Source organism: Oryctolagus cuniculus, chromosome 11 (assembly GCF_051225735.1).
Source record: "Oryctolagus cuniculus isolate XC-2025 breed Fujian yellow rabbit chromosome 11, ASM5122573v1, whole genome shotgun sequence".
Classification (NCBI taxonomy): Eukaryota; Metazoa; Chordata; class Mammalia; order Lagomorpha; family Leporidae; genus Oryctolagus; species Oryctolagus cuniculus.
The window spans coordinates 56,088,115-56,103,500 of NC_142877.1; the positions used below are offsets into that span (position 1 = coordinate 56,088,115).

At 59.3% G+C, this 15,386-nt stretch overlaps 1 protein-coding gene and 1 long non-coding RNA gene across 7 annotated transcripts in view; one reads left to right on the forward strand and one right to left on the reverse strand.

Annotated features, from left to right (window-relative positions):
• Positions 1–53: 53 nt before the first annotated feature.
• On the reverse strand, positions 54–14,608 carry SPRYD3 (SPRY domain containing 3). Of its 3 annotated transcripts, none has more exons than XM_051845540.3 (12): positions 14,537–14,608; positions 12,981–13,127; positions 11,741–11,816; positions 11,204–11,328; positions 10,770–10,905; positions 8,770–8,955; positions 2,812–2,961; positions 2,396–2,453; positions 1,795–1,914; positions 1,535–1,707; positions 1,171–1,278; positions 54–587 (listed from the first exon to the last, which is right to left on the reverse strand). In XM_051845540.3, the coding sequence occupies exons 1-12, from the start codon at positions 14,557–14,559 to the stop codon at positions 387–389; spliced, it is 1,503 nt and encodes a 500-aa protein (XP_051701500.2). In that variant the 5' UTR covers positions 14,560–14,608; the 3' UTR covers positions 54–386. The 3 variants fall into 3 exon arrangements, with proteins under 3 accessions (XP_051701500.2, XP_051701501.2, XP_002711055.1); XM_051845541.3 differs by lacking the exon at positions 14,537–14,608 and adding an exon at positions 13,302–13,469; XM_002711009.6 differs by lacking the exon at positions 54–587 and having other exon boundaries at positions 930–1,278.
• The window catches only part of LOC108176645 (uncharacterized), a 10,847-nt gene continuing 9,026 nt past the window's right edge, over positions 13,566–15,386 (forward strand). For 2 of the 4 annotated variants that reach the window (XR_016216758.1, XR_001793330.4), the window contains exon 1: positions 14,880–15,018. This is a non-coding gene — a long non-coding RNA (uncharacterized LOC108176645). Of the gene's footprint in view, positions 13,687–14,645; positions 14,784–14,879; positions 15,019–15,386 lie in introns of those variants that run through there. The other 2 variants (XR_016216759.1, XR_016216760.1) reach the window with 2 other exon arrangements.

The following is a 15,386-nucleotide window of genomic DNA, read 5'->3' on the forward strand; positions in this document are numbered from 1 at the left end:
CCCAGCTGCCCCTCCCTCCAGCCATTCTAGGCCTGCACACTGTGAAGGACGACTATGGAAACTCCATCTTTACTGGCTGTGTAAACATCTCTGGTCTGTACATACATTTCACACATCATAGTGCAGGGCCTGAAACCAGGGCCAAGGGGGCAGCTCCCCCACCACCCCACAGCCCGACCCACTCTGTGCAAACCGAGGCCCGAGGCTCCCAAGGCCCTCCTCCAGGGAGAAGTCACGTTACAGGGAGGGGCCCAGGGGGCAGAAGGAGCTCTGAGGCTGGGGGACACAAGTGAGTGCTAGAATCAAACACTGAAGCAGACAGGCAACTGGCACAAGCAGCAAGCGGGCATGGGGACAGAGCCGGGTGCGGATGGGGCTGAGGGGCCCTAGGGTCTCCTCCTGACCCCGCGGAGAGATGAGCCCAGAGCCTCAGGCACCATCCAGGGAGCTGGGGCCGAGGGTGCCCCGGGTGAGGAGAAGATGTTGAGGGCCCCCTGGCCCCTCCCTCTGAGATGTGGGATGGGTGACCATCTGTGTGTATGCAGGTGGGGGGGCAGAGACTCGGGCTCTGTGCGGGCCCACGGTGCCTGAACGGGAAGAGGAAGGGAGAGAAAGCCAGCTCTCTGGGGGAAAGAACGGAGGAGACCCAAGGGGAGTCTCAGGGCAGTAGCCAATGAAAGGAGCAAGGTGGCCCAAGAGGCCCCCCCCCAGCCCAGCCAGGGGGGTGACAGCAGCAGCTGGTCCACATGATGAGGACAGAAAACAGAACAGAGAATTCTTCGAGAAACACCATGGCGAGTCGGGGGCGGGGCTTCTGCTCCACCCGCTGCAAAGTGCCACGCCCACATAGCAGCTGAGACTGGGCACCCGCCCGCTCATTCCCATGGGGCCAGTGAGGGAAAGGGGACCCAAGCAGGTGGGACCCCTCCTACAGCAACACCATTCTTTGGGCCCATTCCTGGCCAACCAGGGACTCAGGACAGGGACTGACAATAAGGGAGGCACCAGGTCAGAAACGTGGGCAGAGGAGCTGGACAGGGGCCTGCACTGGTAAGGGCAGACAGACCCTGCAGCGGCCCGGGGCCTGGTGGGCGAGCAAACCCTTAGGTGCCCGGCCCCGCAGAGTGAGTAGAGGGAGAGGGCCTAGCCGCTCAAGGGGTGCAGGTCTACCTTGACCTTCTCCCCACAGCTTAGCATCCCAATTGTGGGGAAGAAGCCTCCCGACGGCACCACAGCATCCTTCTTGCCAATGATCTTGCCATTCCGGGTGAAGAAGACCTGGGGGTGGAGGTGGGGGAAGAATGGAGGAGGCGGGCTATGGCCTCTTCTGGTGTTGGAGCTACACAGTCCTGAGCTCCAACCACTTCCTACAACCCAGCACGGCCTTGCCGAGGCACAGAGGGTAGTAAGAGCAGAGGCCACAAGAGGGCGTCCAGGGCTGGAAAACCTCGGCCCCCCCACCTCAGCAGATGGAGCACGCAGACCCTCCTTCTCCCACCCTGCCCAGCCCCGCGCCACAGCCTCCCCCACTCACCACCACCTTCTTGCCCTCATGCTCTTGCTCTATCTCTTCCCCATCGTCTTCCTCTTCCTCTTCCTCCTCTTCCTCCTCCCCTTCCTGGTGCAGGTACATGACGTTCCGGACGTTCCGGACAGCCCGGGCAGTTGGAGACAGAATCACTGTGTCACAGCTGTCATCACTGTCCCCTGGGAAACCAGGAAACCTCAGCTCCCGTTCATGCTGGGCAGCCACTGGCAGCCACTGGCCACCCCGCCCCGCCGCACCCCACTGACCTTCACTGTCCAGGATGTAGTCCCGGGGGAACATGATGCCACAGCCCATGATGTCCCCCTTGTAACAGCGTGGCCCGAAGGGGTCCCCCATGCCACTGCCATGGAAGATCTTCCCGTCATCTGTCACAGGGAGAGGACAAGACCTGTGCTTGAGGGAGCCCAGAGCCACCCCGACTGGCAGCGGTCACCTCCCCACCCACGGTGCGGGCTCAGTGGAAGGGAGCACCCAACAGGAAACGAGGATGGAGACAGACGTGGGGAGGGGGCGCCCAGTGACAAGAGCAGGGACACGAGGTCCCTCAGCACAAGGGGAAACCTGCTGGGGAGCTGCTGGCAGAGAGGGGAGGGAGAGGCGGAAGCCCTGAAGGCACCCAACAGGCCAAAAAGGAGAAAGAAAAGGAAACCAGGACCCTGCAGATCTGCAGGAGGGGCCCAGGGGGGCCTGAAATGTCCAGCTCGGCCCAATCTCCCACCACGATCTGCTACCCCGGCTTTCCGGGCTGGGAGAGGAAACACAGATGAGGAGAAAGCACTGGCAGCCAGGGCCAGGCCACTGGGAGCCCCTCCAGTCCACTCCCTCAGCTGCATGTCCTCCACTCACCTGCATGATAAGCCACAGAGCCTCGGCTCCAGCCGGGGTGCCTGTTCTTGGGGTAGTCCTGCAGTGAGCAGAGAGGAGGAAACCCATGGAATCACGCACAACAAAGGACAGGACAGGGCGGCAGCCGGATCACCCATGTTTTTGGAATAGACGCCCACCCAGACAGCTGCTCCCCGGCCCCCAGCCTCTCGCATCCTGGGGAGGTAAGGAGAGGGCTCGGGGCGCCCACCCTGAGCCAGGCCTCTGTGCACGTGGTGATGCTCTCTCAGATCCTCGCTCACGTGGGCTCTAGTCTGACACAGCAGATGCACACAGCCATGTTCTGTCTCAGCCTAAGGTCCCCCCGGACTCCCCCAGAGCTTCTTGGGCCTGTGCCAATAGCCCCACGTGCCCAGTCACCCAGCACTTGTGCCCACCTTCCGGGCCAGCCCCAAGGCGATGTAGCATTTCTCTCCAGGGTCCACGATCTCCACCTCAAAGTAGTGGCTGCGGGTGCTCAGGGGGTGCCGGGCCTGGGCCAGCCCCACATCCACGATGCTCTTGCCCTTCCCCAAGTACTCCAGCAGCTGTGGGGAAAGAGCCGGGTGGGGTCAGGCTAACACCCACCTGGAAACCTGGTCCCAAGGCAGTGTGGGTACTGGTTCCCAGGTCTAACAACAACAGAAAGGACCCTAGAGGCACAATGTGGCCTCCAAGTTCCAGGCAGGTGTGGAAGAACAGGGACGGGGTGTGGGGGCGCAGGGGACAGCATGGCACGAGGAGTCCCTCACTGAACGCCCTCCTGCACTCCTCCTGGGCCTGAGATCCACCCCGCTTGCTGGGAGTCAGTGGAGAGCCGAGTGGCAGCTGGACAGCAGGGCTTCCTGGCTGGGAACCAGGCCAGCGGGACCCCATGTGAAATGCACTTCCTCGAATCACCTGGCTGGCCTTGTAGGGAAAGGAGTGGAGAAGGGGCTGAGAGGAAACGGGGTGACTTTCTCAGGGGGCCTACTGGGGAGAGGGAGGAGGCACAGGGTGGGGGCCGACCCCGGATGTTTGGGGAAAGGGGCGAGCTGAGAAGCCAGTTCTGCTTGGGATGGGACTGAGTGAATTTCTCAAGGTCTTTGTTTGACTTGACTTTGAAGAGACTGCTTCGGTGTTGGGTTGGAGAGGTGCTGCAGGGAGCCCAGGAACCGAGATGGTCAACTCTGCTCCTTCAAGTGCCAAATGGACAGAAGGCCAAAGTGAGGACAGAGGCAGGCTCCGTGTCCCCAGACACAGTAGCTGCGTGCAGCTGGGACAGGGCACATGTCCCACACCGGCCCTGCCTGGGCATGACGAAGTAGCAACCCCCAGTCTGGGAGGATTTATTTATCAGTTGTCATGGTAACAGTGGGGCTATGACTCAACCCTATCCCCTCTTTCTTCCACCCTCATCATCACCTGGGAGCCCTTAATCCCCTTTTAATTACCTAAAAACCACCCCTCATCTATCCTTCCACCCTGGCAACCCTAAAAAAAATTGCTCCCTGGGGGCCTCCTCCACCCTGACAAGCCCTGGCCCTGCCCTCTCACCCACAAGGATTCCTGCCTGTGCCAGCACAGAAGCCCGCGCGGGTCTTAGCAGAGACCGGCCCCGTACCTCTCCCCCTCTTCTGAGCGGAGCACAGGGACCTGGTGCCCTCTCCCGCCCTGGATCCCTGAAGTCTATCCACCCCTCTTCTCCCAAGAGAATGTGGGCAGACCAGGGAACAGCCAGAGACGCGGGGAGACCACCTAACTGCACACCCAGCCCCCTGTGAATCCTGCTCCCAGCCCCTGTGCATTCTTAGCCTGGCTTCCTTCCCCAGCAAGCTGGGAGGGGTGTGGCTCAACACACAGGAACTGGTCTATACTCCACCCAGCCAAAGCAGCCCCCAGCCCACCCTCTCCACCCAGTATTGCAGAACTGGGTGGGGGACCCCACAGCTGCCCTTGACCCACTCTATCCAACTGGCCTCCACGTAGGAAACACAGTGTTCTCCAGCTCCAGAGCCAAAAGCCGGCCAGTCCAGATCCTGATCCTTGGGAAAAATCCGCCCAATGATTCCCTCGGCCCCGGCCCTGAAGAGAGCAGATGCTGCAGCTTGACTAAGCTTCGGGGGACATGGGGTGCGTCCTGAGGTCACAACCAGGACCACTGGCACTGGCATGGGCCTCGAGGCCCACTCCCACTCCCACCTGCAGCGGTCAGACGGCCGGCTGACATCCCGGATGGCCAGGTCCCTGCATGGTGTGCCCTCCCTGAGACAGGAAGCGCCACCCCTCATGGTGGAAGCCACCCGACGTCATCTGACGAGCCTTTTCAGGGCAGAGGGGCGGAGGTGGGAAAGTGGGGCTCCCTAACAGACCCCAGCTAGTCCCTAGGAACCTAGGACTTGGACTGCTGTGATCCTGGTGCTGGTCCGTGTCTGTGCTCAGATGCCTTAGTGAGAACGAGAATTCAACACACTGGGTTTCAATCCTAACTCCATTACTCAGTAGCCACGAATCTTCGGCAAGACACAGTCACCTCTTCAAGCTCCGGTTTTGTCATCAATAGAATGGGGCTAACACCACCTGCATTTCCACAACGCGGTGAGAGACTCCGTGAAGATCAAGTGCTTAGCAGGGAGCTGGACACCCAGTAGGCGGGCACACTGGAAACCCCAACCACCAAGAAGAAAGTGACCTCTCACCTCTACTCTTCCCTCCAACCAGAACAGCCACTCAGGCCACAAAGGACAGGTGACCGCACCCCAGGCCACCTCCCCGCTGACCACCACCCAATCATCAGGAATGTTCTTTTGCATCTTTGGTGAGAACCCTCTCCTTGGGGGCCTCACATCCTCTGCAGCCTCTGAAACACACGTACACACCACCCGTGCTGGAAAGGCCGAGCGAGTGGGCACGACACGGGCTGGAGGCTGCTGGTCCCACGAGGCCGCCTGCACTCCACACCTGCCTCCTAGCAGCAGCCACCTCACAGCCTCGCCTCCCCTTCCCAGCAGAGACCCAGGGAGGGGCCAGAGCCCACGGGGCCCAGAAGCAGCTGAAACAGGAACCTAGCACTCACTCGCCACCAGCCAGCTCAGGCCCCAACACGGCCTCCCTCTGGGCTGGGTCTGGGAGGACCCCTGGGGGGGTAGGGCCTCATTCACCCCCTCTGTGTACGGAGCTGTTGTCCCGTCACCAAGGAGTTGTCAGAGAGCTAGGAACAGGGAACAAAGAGAGAACAAGTCTAATCCCACTGTACCAGCTGCCCCCCACCCTCTACACGTTACCTCACAGCGTGAGGCCCGCAGGCAGGGGTGGGCGAGGGGCCGCACTCCCATCCCTGAGTACATGCCACAGCAATGCTCCAACTCCCACAGGGGCCTGTGGGGGCACGCTTTAGGGGGGAAACGGAGGCCACAAGAGACAAAGAATTTCACTCAAGAAAGAGCCACATCTGAGGCTGGCGCTGTGGCACAGGGGGTTAAAGCCCTGGCCAGAAGCACAGGCATCCCATATGGGCGCCAGTTCAGGACCTGGCTGCTCCTCTTCCGATCCAGCTCTCTGCTATGGCCTGGGAGAGCAGTAGAAGATGGCTCAAGTCCTTGGGCTCCTGCAGCCCCGTGGGAGACCTGGAAGAAGCTCCTGGCTCCTGACTTTGAATCAGCACAGCTCTGGCCATTGTGGCCATTTGGGCAGTGAACCAGCGGATGGAAGAACTCTCTCTCTCTCTCTCTCTCTCTCTCTCCCTCTTTCAAATAAATAAAATAAATATTTTTTTTTTAAAAGAGCCACATCTGTCTGTGTACAGATACTCAGATCAAACAACGCCACTAAGTATAAACAATTGTTGAATCTGGGGAATGGGCATACAAGTGTTCACTGCACTATTTTTGCTTTATTTTATTTTCTGTATATTTGAAATTTTTCATAATGAAACAGTGGCAGAAAAAAAAAAAAAAAAGAGCCAGGAAGTGAATCGCTCTTGTTTGTGAGAACCAATGAAAAGGGAGAAGAGGACCCTTGAGACCCCAACACTGAGAGAAAGGACTCAGAGCGTGGAGCACGCCAAGGCGGCCAAGGGAGCCCTCACAGAAGGGCCTTGGCTAGAGAGCTGAGAAAGCAGTCTCCCGGGGCAGTGGGCTCTCACTGAGAACTCCAGTCCACCGCGAGGACGCATGGGAAGGGAGCTGACTTCCCGCAGAAGAGCAGGGAATAGACAGAACCAGTCTAGCCCACTGTACTGGCTGCCCCCACCCTCCACAGCAGGCACAGCCGCTCCTGCACGTACGACAGGGTTACCTACCGAACAACTCCCAGGAAGTTGCAAACGCCCATTAGCTGAGCATGGACGGACTCCACCTAACCTCCCTAGCGCCCTAGCCACGCTGCACAGAGCCCCGTGAGAGCGGCTTGCTTGGCCCTGCGGTCACGGGGCTGGGCTGGCTGTGAGCCACCATGCTCGGCATTGCAGGGCAGGGGTGTCCTGCACGGCGCCAGCCCAGGGAAAGATCAAAGCACAGCTTCTACCAACAGCAAGTCGCTTCTGCGCCACCATAAAGCTAAAAAAAAAAAATTTCTAAGTCAAAACATTACAAGTTGGGAACCATCTCAATTACACTGGGAAAGGCAGGGTTCAGGGGTCATATAATGAGCAGCTGGGCCTGCTTGTGCTACTGACTCACCATCTGACATCTGAACAAGCCTCTCCTCTCATCTCTGGGGCTGTTTTCTCACGCACAGCCAAACGAGAGGATATTTGGGAATGTGTGGGCATCTGTGGGGCTGTCACGCGCCCAGGACAGGGGCCAGGAGCACCTTGTGTCTAGGAGTTGCACATCAAAAAACCACCCCAACTGCCATGCCAAGTCTCCCAGTGAGGGATTCTGGGCAAGGGGGCATCAAAGCCTCGCCCAGAGCTCCTCGCTCCAAAGGGCACAGGACGGAGAGCACGGGAGAACCCAGCTCTGAGGGCAGCAGAGATCACATGCCCCAGACACACAGGCAGAAAAGGGCAAGGGGGAACGGCTACACCAGACGCCTTCAGAAGAGGCAGCCATGAGCGTGGCCCAAATCTCTCCCAGGTTCCTCTGGGACAACACGGCTCTCAGCGGTTGAGTCAGAAACACAGTAACGGGAAGAAGAGCCGGGAGGGAGGCAGCCAGGAGACAAGCAGGGATAATGGAGGAAACTGGTAAGTCACCCCTGTCTGGAAGGCGAGAAGGCACACGTCCTCAGGAGGCTCCTGCCCACGTCTGCCTCTGCTCCCCGGGGCAGCAAGGACCCAGGGAGCAGTGTGCCCACCCTGCCAGCTATCCCGGGCTGGGCTGAGGAGCTGAGAGAAGAGCCAAATGCAACAGTTCAGCTTAGGCCTCAGAAAAAAATCCTGGAGTGAGTGGCCTAAGGCCGCTGGGGGAGGGTGGGGAGGAAGGAAGGCTATTTATAAATATCTGTGGGATTCCGCGTCACTCAGAAAAGACTGCCTGGGAGGAGCCAGGAGCGGAGTGCAGACAGGTCCAGGACGGGAAAGATGCCAAGAAAACCCTGTTGTGGAGAGGTCAGGGATGAGAGCCGGACCACAGTCCTGGCTCAGTCCCAACTTCGACTCTGTGGATGTCATCAAAATGATGGTGGAGGGGGAAAGAGAGAAGAGAGGGGAGAGTGGAGGGCCGGGCGCCCGAGGCCTCCTGGCTCAGCCCAGGGCCACTCCTCCAGGGTTGGACTACCCTGAACTCCACAAGGGGGAGACCTTGCTCAGAATCCACTCCCGCCCCCGACTGCTCCTGTCCTGCTGAGGTGACAAAGCAGCCTGGGTTGGGGTGCTTAGGCCAGAGGGTGGAACAAAAGGCCAGGCCTGGGCGAAGGGGCAGCAGGGGGACAATTCAAGGTGGGAGGCCTGAGTGGCCCAGACCCCGGACTCAATGCCCAGTCTCTCCCCACACAGCAGGAGACGCAGGAGGAAGCTAGGAGGAATTCCCCTCTCTCTGGGTCCAAGCGCGTCCCAAGGCTTCTTCAACTCCAGGAGAGACCAGAGCAGGTGCATGGAGAAGGCGCAGGAAGCGAGCTTGGAGGCTCCGGGAATCTCAGAGACCCTCCACCAGCCTCCATTCTCAACCTCTGGAAGATGCAGAGGGCAGACGGAGGGGCTGACAACGATGCTCAAGCAAGATCTTACAGAGCTCTCCCCACGTGTGTGGGACTTGAGACCACACCCACCCCATGCACCGTGTGAACAGGAAGCCTGGGCCAGTCACACCTCAGCCCCTTGAAGGCAGGTGTGCAGGGTGACAGAGGGCGTGGGATGCCAAAGGTAGGGCTAGCGCCTGCCCCGCCCCCAGCACCCACCTAGCCCCTTCCCCAGTGCCCGCCCCAGCCACACTTACGGTTCCGCAGACTCGCACATCATGTAGCCGGCCCCACTCATCCTCGTAGCTGTCCACCACCATGACGCCATCGTCCTCGCGGCCCAGCTCGACGTTGAGGTGCAGCCGCACCTCCTCTCCCAAGGAGTGCATGCCCACTGCTGGGAACAGCCCATCCGGAGACATGGGCATGATGGTGGACCCCACCTGCAGCGGAGGAAGGAGACAGCTGCCACCTGGCTCACTTCTCCACGGCTCATCTGACTCTCACCAGGGTGTTTGGGTTTTTGAAGATTTATTTATGTATTTGAAAGAGTGTCAGAGGGAGGGAGGGAGGGAGGGAGGGAGAGAGAGAGGGAGAGAGAGAGAGGGAGAGAGAGAGAGAGAGAGAGAGAGAAGGCAGGCTCTCCCACCTGCTGGTTCACTCCCCAAATGGCCGCAAGGGCTAGGACTGGGCCAAGCTCTAAGCCAAGAGCCTGGAGCTCCATCTAGACCCCTCACATGGCCGGGAGGAGCCCAAGCACTAGGACCATCTTCCGCTGCTTTGCCAAGCACATTAGCAGGGAGCTGGATGGGAAGTGGAGCAGCCGGGATTCGAATCTGTGCTCTGATACGGGATGCAGGTGTCGCAAGCAGTGGCTTCACCCACTGTGCCACCATGTCAACTCTCCACAAGGGTATTTTTTTTAAGATGGTACAACCAATAAAGAATCATATAGAGTGATAAGATGTTAAAACCAAAGGGGCCGGCGCCACGGCTCACTTGGCTAATCCTCCACCTGCGGCACCGGCACCCCGGGTTCTAGTCCTGGTTGGGGTGCTGGATTCTGTCCTGGTTGCTCCTCTTCCAGGCCAGCTCTCTGCTGTGGCCAGGGAGTGCAGTGGAGGATGGCCCAAGTCCTCGGGCCCTATACCCGCATGGGAGACCAGGAGGAAGCACCAGGCTCCTGGCTTCGGATTGGCGCAGCACTGGCCGTAGCAGCCATTTGGGGGGTGAACCAATGGAAAGGAAGACCTTTCTCTCTGTCTCTCTCTCACTGTCTAACTCTGCTTGTCAAAAAATAAATAATAAAAAATAAAATAAAAACCAAAGGTACAAAAAAGTCTAAAAACATGCCAGGTACTCCTGGCCAAGCAGAAGTGTCTGTCGACTTGCTGCCAAATCCTCTCGGGCCTCGGAGCGTGGACTGAAGCAGGAGAGCGCTGCGGCAGACACTCGGGGTAGGACGTCTCAGCCAAGGCCGCAGAGAGAAACTGTCTGAGACAGAGTTGGACAAGAGGAAGAGGGCTGGGTCCCTCTCGTCTACTTGCTCTTGACACGTCCTTCACCCCTACCAGCCTCTCTCAACAGGGAAGAAGTACAACAAGCAAAGCAAAACACAGAAGGGGTGGATGTTTGGCACAGAGGGTGAGACCACTTGGGATACCGCACCCCGCAGAGCGCCGGGGTCTGAACCTGAGCTCCGCCTCTTGCCAACGCACACCCTAGGAGGCCCCTGCACCCACACGGAGGTCAGGACGAGCTCCAGGCTCCTGGCTTCGGCCTGACCCAGCCCTGGCTGTTGTGGCATTTGGGAAGTGAGCCAGGGGATGGAAGATTTTTCTCTCTAGACTGTCTGTCTCTTTCTCTGTGTCTCTGCCTTTCAAATAAACAAACAGCGAGAAACAGAGAGAAAGGAAGAAATGCCATAGTCCCAGAAGTATTCAAGTCAAAAACCCAAAGGGGACCCCAGCGTTTGCAGTCAGGCCATCTGGTCTACTTTTCTTCCTGCTCAGAATCTTTCCCCAGATCACCCAATTCCGGCGCCCACAACGCCTGCTCACCCTCCCTGCACCTCCACGCCAGCCACCTGGGTAACATCCCATCTTGCCCCAGGAAAGGGAAGTATCTTCTGCACACAGGGCACTTCAGGAGGGTCTGAGGTGGGCGTGCAGGAGATGGGGATTAAGCACACGGGTCCCCGGGCAAGGCCCAGCCAGCAGACCCTTGGGCGGCTTCAAGGCCCCTTGAGCCCACTCACCCGCTTCCCGTTTTTGGTGAAGAAGATCTGGGCAGTCTGCACGTCAAAGGACACAGGCTCAATGCCGCAGCCAATCCGGTCCCCGGAGTTGCACTTTGACCCAAACTGGCGGCCCTTGGCCCGGCCATTGTACAGCCTGTGGACAGAGGTGCAGAGACACGGCCTGGCCTCCCTCTCCTCCCCCACATTGGCAGCTGCGGCCTTGTCTCCCTGCTCCTGGTCACCCTGTGACAGTAGCCACTCCGCTTAAGCCCTGGGAGAGTCCCCGTTCCCCTTTAAGCTTGAAAATCTGGACGCGCAGCTGCCTGACAACCCCCATGACTTGGTCAGAAAAGCCCATGAGAACACCCCAACGCAGGGGAAGGAGCAGCCAAAGCTTCCCCAACGTGATCCTTAGACACCCAAATCCGCAGGCTCAGCAGGAGGAGACTCACTTGCCGTCATCAGCGTGGTAGGCCACAGAGTCCGGCAGCCAGCCAGGCTGGTGATCCAGGCTGTAGTACTGAGGGACCAGCCCCACAGCAATGGTGCCCCGGACGCCGCTGTCCACAATAGATACCTGCAGGAAACCCATGGGGCACACTCAGCTGGCGGGGGTGGGGAGGGATGTTAGAGATCAGAAGGGACTGAGCTCAAACAGACAAATGACGTGGGAACCACTGACACAGAGCTGTGACGGCGCAGCGCGGGAGCCTGCGTCATCACGCTACTCAGGAACCCGTTTCCAAGGACAGCAAACAGGAGCTGGGTTCAGGTTAGGAGGTGGAGAAGGACTTGGGTCAAAATCTGGGCTCCTGTGAAGTCCACTTGGTGACGGGAAAGAGGGCAGAGGGCCAGGACCCTTCTCCTAGCCAGGAAGGCGGCCCGGGAGAACCAGGTCAAGGTCATGAATCTCGTGGAGAACCTCCTTGCCGCTTAGTGATCTCACCCTGATCGCATGCCTTGCTCTGCCCACCCCCCGCCCTCATCACCTCAAAATAATTGCTGTCCTTGGTCAAGGGTCGGGAAGCCACATAGCAGCCAACTTCACCAGAGTTTCCATGGTAACTGAAGGAAGAATGAGGGGGATTTCCATTAGCAGCCCAATGCAGGAGTGAGGGAGGGGACCTCAGCCCCCCCCCAACCACCACCCCAACCCCCCACGAGGACCAGCACAGAGGAGAATCCATTAGGCCTCACTTCAGGACATCTGTGCCGACACTGTAACAAAACACTTAAGGTAACCCCTCTGCTTCCACTGCCTCCAGCCAGGGTCCAACCCACACCAGGCCCACACAAGCCTGGTTTCTCCATTTTCATAGGGAAAAGAATGTGCAGCTCCACTTAGTTGCCTTTTAGGGTTCTCATCACCCTGTCCAACCACAATCCCGCAGCAGCTATCTGGTCTAGAAGTTAAGCCACAGGTTGCGCACCTGCATCCCAGATCAGACCTATCTGCATTTGAGTCCCGGCTCTGCTCCCGATTCCAGTTCCCTGCTGATGCGCACGCTGGGAGGCGAAAGTGAAGGCTTAGATAGTTAGCTTCCTGCCACCCACATGGGAGACTGGACTGAATTCCTGGCTCCCAGCTTCAGCCTGGCTTAGTCCAAGACATTGTGGGGAGCAGATGGGAGATCTCTATCTGTCTGTCTGTCTGTCTCCCCCCCACCCCGCCAGCTTATCAAATAAACAAACCATCTCAATCCCTCACCCTGCAGCCTCTGCCTTTTTTCTCTGGCTCTGTTCTCAGCGAAACAGAGAACAGCTGGTCCTCTGTGCCAAAGTCTTTGCAGGCTGGAAGACACTTTGTAGTCCCCAGAGTCCTCCTCAGCTCTCTTGCCACCAGGCTAAAGAACACTTCGTCCTTCCCGCTTGTGACAGAATCAGGCACAGAAGGAGTTGGGGAAGGGGCTCAAGCCAGGAAAGCGAAAGCGAACACACAGAGACCAAAGACAAGGGAGGTGGGGGCTGAGACCCTGGCAGCCCCCTAAAGCAGACATGACCAGTCCCAAAGCCCAGCCAGGACAGACCCTTGCAGTGCAGGACACAGCACCCCTGTGGGGAGGCAGAGGGGGATGCAGAATGAAGTGGCCCACATGACTTCACAGCTTCTAGAACCAGGCACACCCTCCCCTCCCACTGCAGTGTAGACACTACAGTAGACGACTCCCTCCCTCCCTCCACCAAAGCCCCGCTCATCTCTAACACCTAGAACAGTTCCCCTAGGCGCACCTCAGCGTGTCTCCATCCACAAGAATGTGTTTGAACCTCTCCTGGTACCGGAAAGCCCGGACCTCTCGAATCTCCCGGATCCGCCGGCGCCAATTCAGAAACCGGTAGTGCAGGTTCAGGTCATCCATCTTGTTCATGAGAACAAACCTGGCAGGGCGAGGAAGAGAGTAAGGGAGAAACAGGGCCCTGAGCAAAGCCTTTACTTAGCCTGCTTGACCCAGAATGTGGCTCATTTGGTGCAGGAATTGAAGCCATCTGCTCACGTTCTCAACAATCCCCATCCTCATCCTTCTGTTCCTAAAACACGCAGGGAGCTCCTACCAGGCAGGTGCTATGAGTAGAGCTGCCAACAGATGAATGGGATTCTCACGCCCATGGGGCTTCCATTCTAGTACGTGTAGGCGGGAGGCCCGACAGACAGACACCAGTTATCACGATTCTGACAGCGGAGGAACAAAACCCAGTGTGTTGTGATCATGGAGGGAGTGGACAGAGTGCAAAGCTGGGCTCTCCGAAGAGGGGACATCCGAGTGGGAAAAGAGGCAGGCGCGTGACAAGCCTAAGCAACAGCCTTCCAGGAAGACAGCCAGCCAGGGCACAGGTCAAAGGAACAGAGGGTCAGGGCAGCCGGCCGTCAGGAACGGGAGGGAGAAGTGTATGAGATGAGACAGGAGCCTGGAGCCTAGCCAAGGCCCTGCAGACAACGGTAAGCAGTCTGGATTCTATTCCAAGGGGAATGAGACGTCTCTGGAAGATTCAAAACAAGGAAATGACATGACCTTAAGCTGACCACATCCTAAGAGAACCCATCCCAGCAGGACCAAGGCCGGTAGTGGCCAATCAGGTGGCGTCCCCTAAGATGGCCTCGTGCACTAAGATGGCCTCTGCCAGGCGGACAGGAGCGGGATGACCCATCCCCATGTCCACACAACCAGCAGCGCCAACACAGGAGTGAATGCGGACATTTATCCTGGCAGCCAAACGTGAGAAAAACGTGAAGCACTCTGCCCTCCTCACCCCCCAAACGCTGGGACAAGGGGTCCACCCAGACCCTGCACACAGTAGGTGCTTCGTAAGCTTCCACTGGGCTGCATTCTGTTCCATCCCAAGGCACATATGAGGACTCTAATGCAGTAGCTACAAGCCACCACGTAGCCCACGGGCAGGCACCCATGGGGCAGCCCTGAGACTCCTGTGCCACCCTGGGCACTCAGCCGGGAGTCCAGCCCAGGTGGGTGGGGGCGGCCCAGAACGCCATAGCTCTGGCACCGACGACTGACAGCCGCGCTAGGCCGGCCTGGTCATTCAGACAAGCCCGGGGTGGGTGGGGGGACAAGGGGGTCCCCGGGCGTCCCGGTGACTACGCCCAGTCTCCTCAGGCCCTGCACCGAGCCAAGGCTGGCCACCGCCCGTGGGAAGACACCCAGGAACCAGAGCTCAAGGCCCCGCCCCTGATCCCGGAACCCCCGCCCAGGACCCCCGCCCCCTGCCTCGGACTCGGGGCGGAGGGGGGAGACCCGAGGCCTCCGGGACCCCGCCCCCCGGTCCCCGCCTACCGGGGCCGCCGCGTCCTCCTCATCCATAGGCCTCTCAGCTCCGCACACAAGCTCTTCGGCCGCCGCCACCACACACATCCGGGTCCCCGCCCTTCCTACGCTCTCCCGAGGCCCGCCCCCCCTCACTGACTTCAGCCAATCTGCAGCGGCCTCTCAAGACGAGCACCTGCAGCAGCCAATCGTAGGGCTCAGGCCGGGGGTGGGGCGCGGCCCGGTGAGCCGGGTACCTAGCGCGGGGTCTCGCCTGGTAAACGCGGGTGTGTGGAGGGTGGGAGGAGGCGACGTGGCGGCGCGAACGTCGCGCCGGGTGCTCTGGGCGTCCGGGAGGCGGTGGCGGGGCGGCGGCCACGCTCGCGCGGGCGTTGCGAGTGTTTCTTGAGCGCTCGTTCCGTGCCCGATGTGATGCCAAAAGCTTTATTCCCTTTGAGCCCACTTCGCCTTGTGGAATACACACGATGCTTTTTGCAGCGGAGGAGCCGGAGGTGCGCCTGCCTCACCGTTCGTTCGTTCTGGGAAGGACATTCCATTCCAGGAGGGGCGCACCACGGCTTTGGTGGGAAAGGGGGACTAGGGAGCGGTACCATAAACGGTGCGGGATGGGAGTCAACGGGAAACAGCTGGACCTCTGAGAGCCCCGATTCTGTGACCCAGAGGGCAAAGGCTTGGTGTTGTGACCTACTGCAGCCTGCGTCTCCCTGCCAGCCCCTGGATGGTCACCAGCTCATCCCGCACCCCTCCTGGGCGTTCCACCCCCTCTTCCTGGGCTATAAAAATACCTCCGGCCTCAACTCTGCAGCTCACCCCCAAATCAGCCGGGGAGGGACCGGCCTGGGCGGCTCCCAGTGCTACA

Coding starts and splice junctions, on each gene's coding strand:
- SPRYD3 (XM_051845540.3), bottom strand. CDS start 14,559: ATGAGGAGGACGCGGCGGCCCCG. Junction 2,962..8,769: donor ATGTGCGAGTCTGCGGAACC/GTAAGTGTGGCT, acceptor CTTTCCCCACAG/CTGCTGGAGTACTTGGGGAA. Junction 1,279..1,534: donor ATGAGGGCAAGAAGGTGGTG/GTGAGTGGGGGA, acceptor CTCCACCCCCAG/GTCTTCTTCACCCGGAATGG.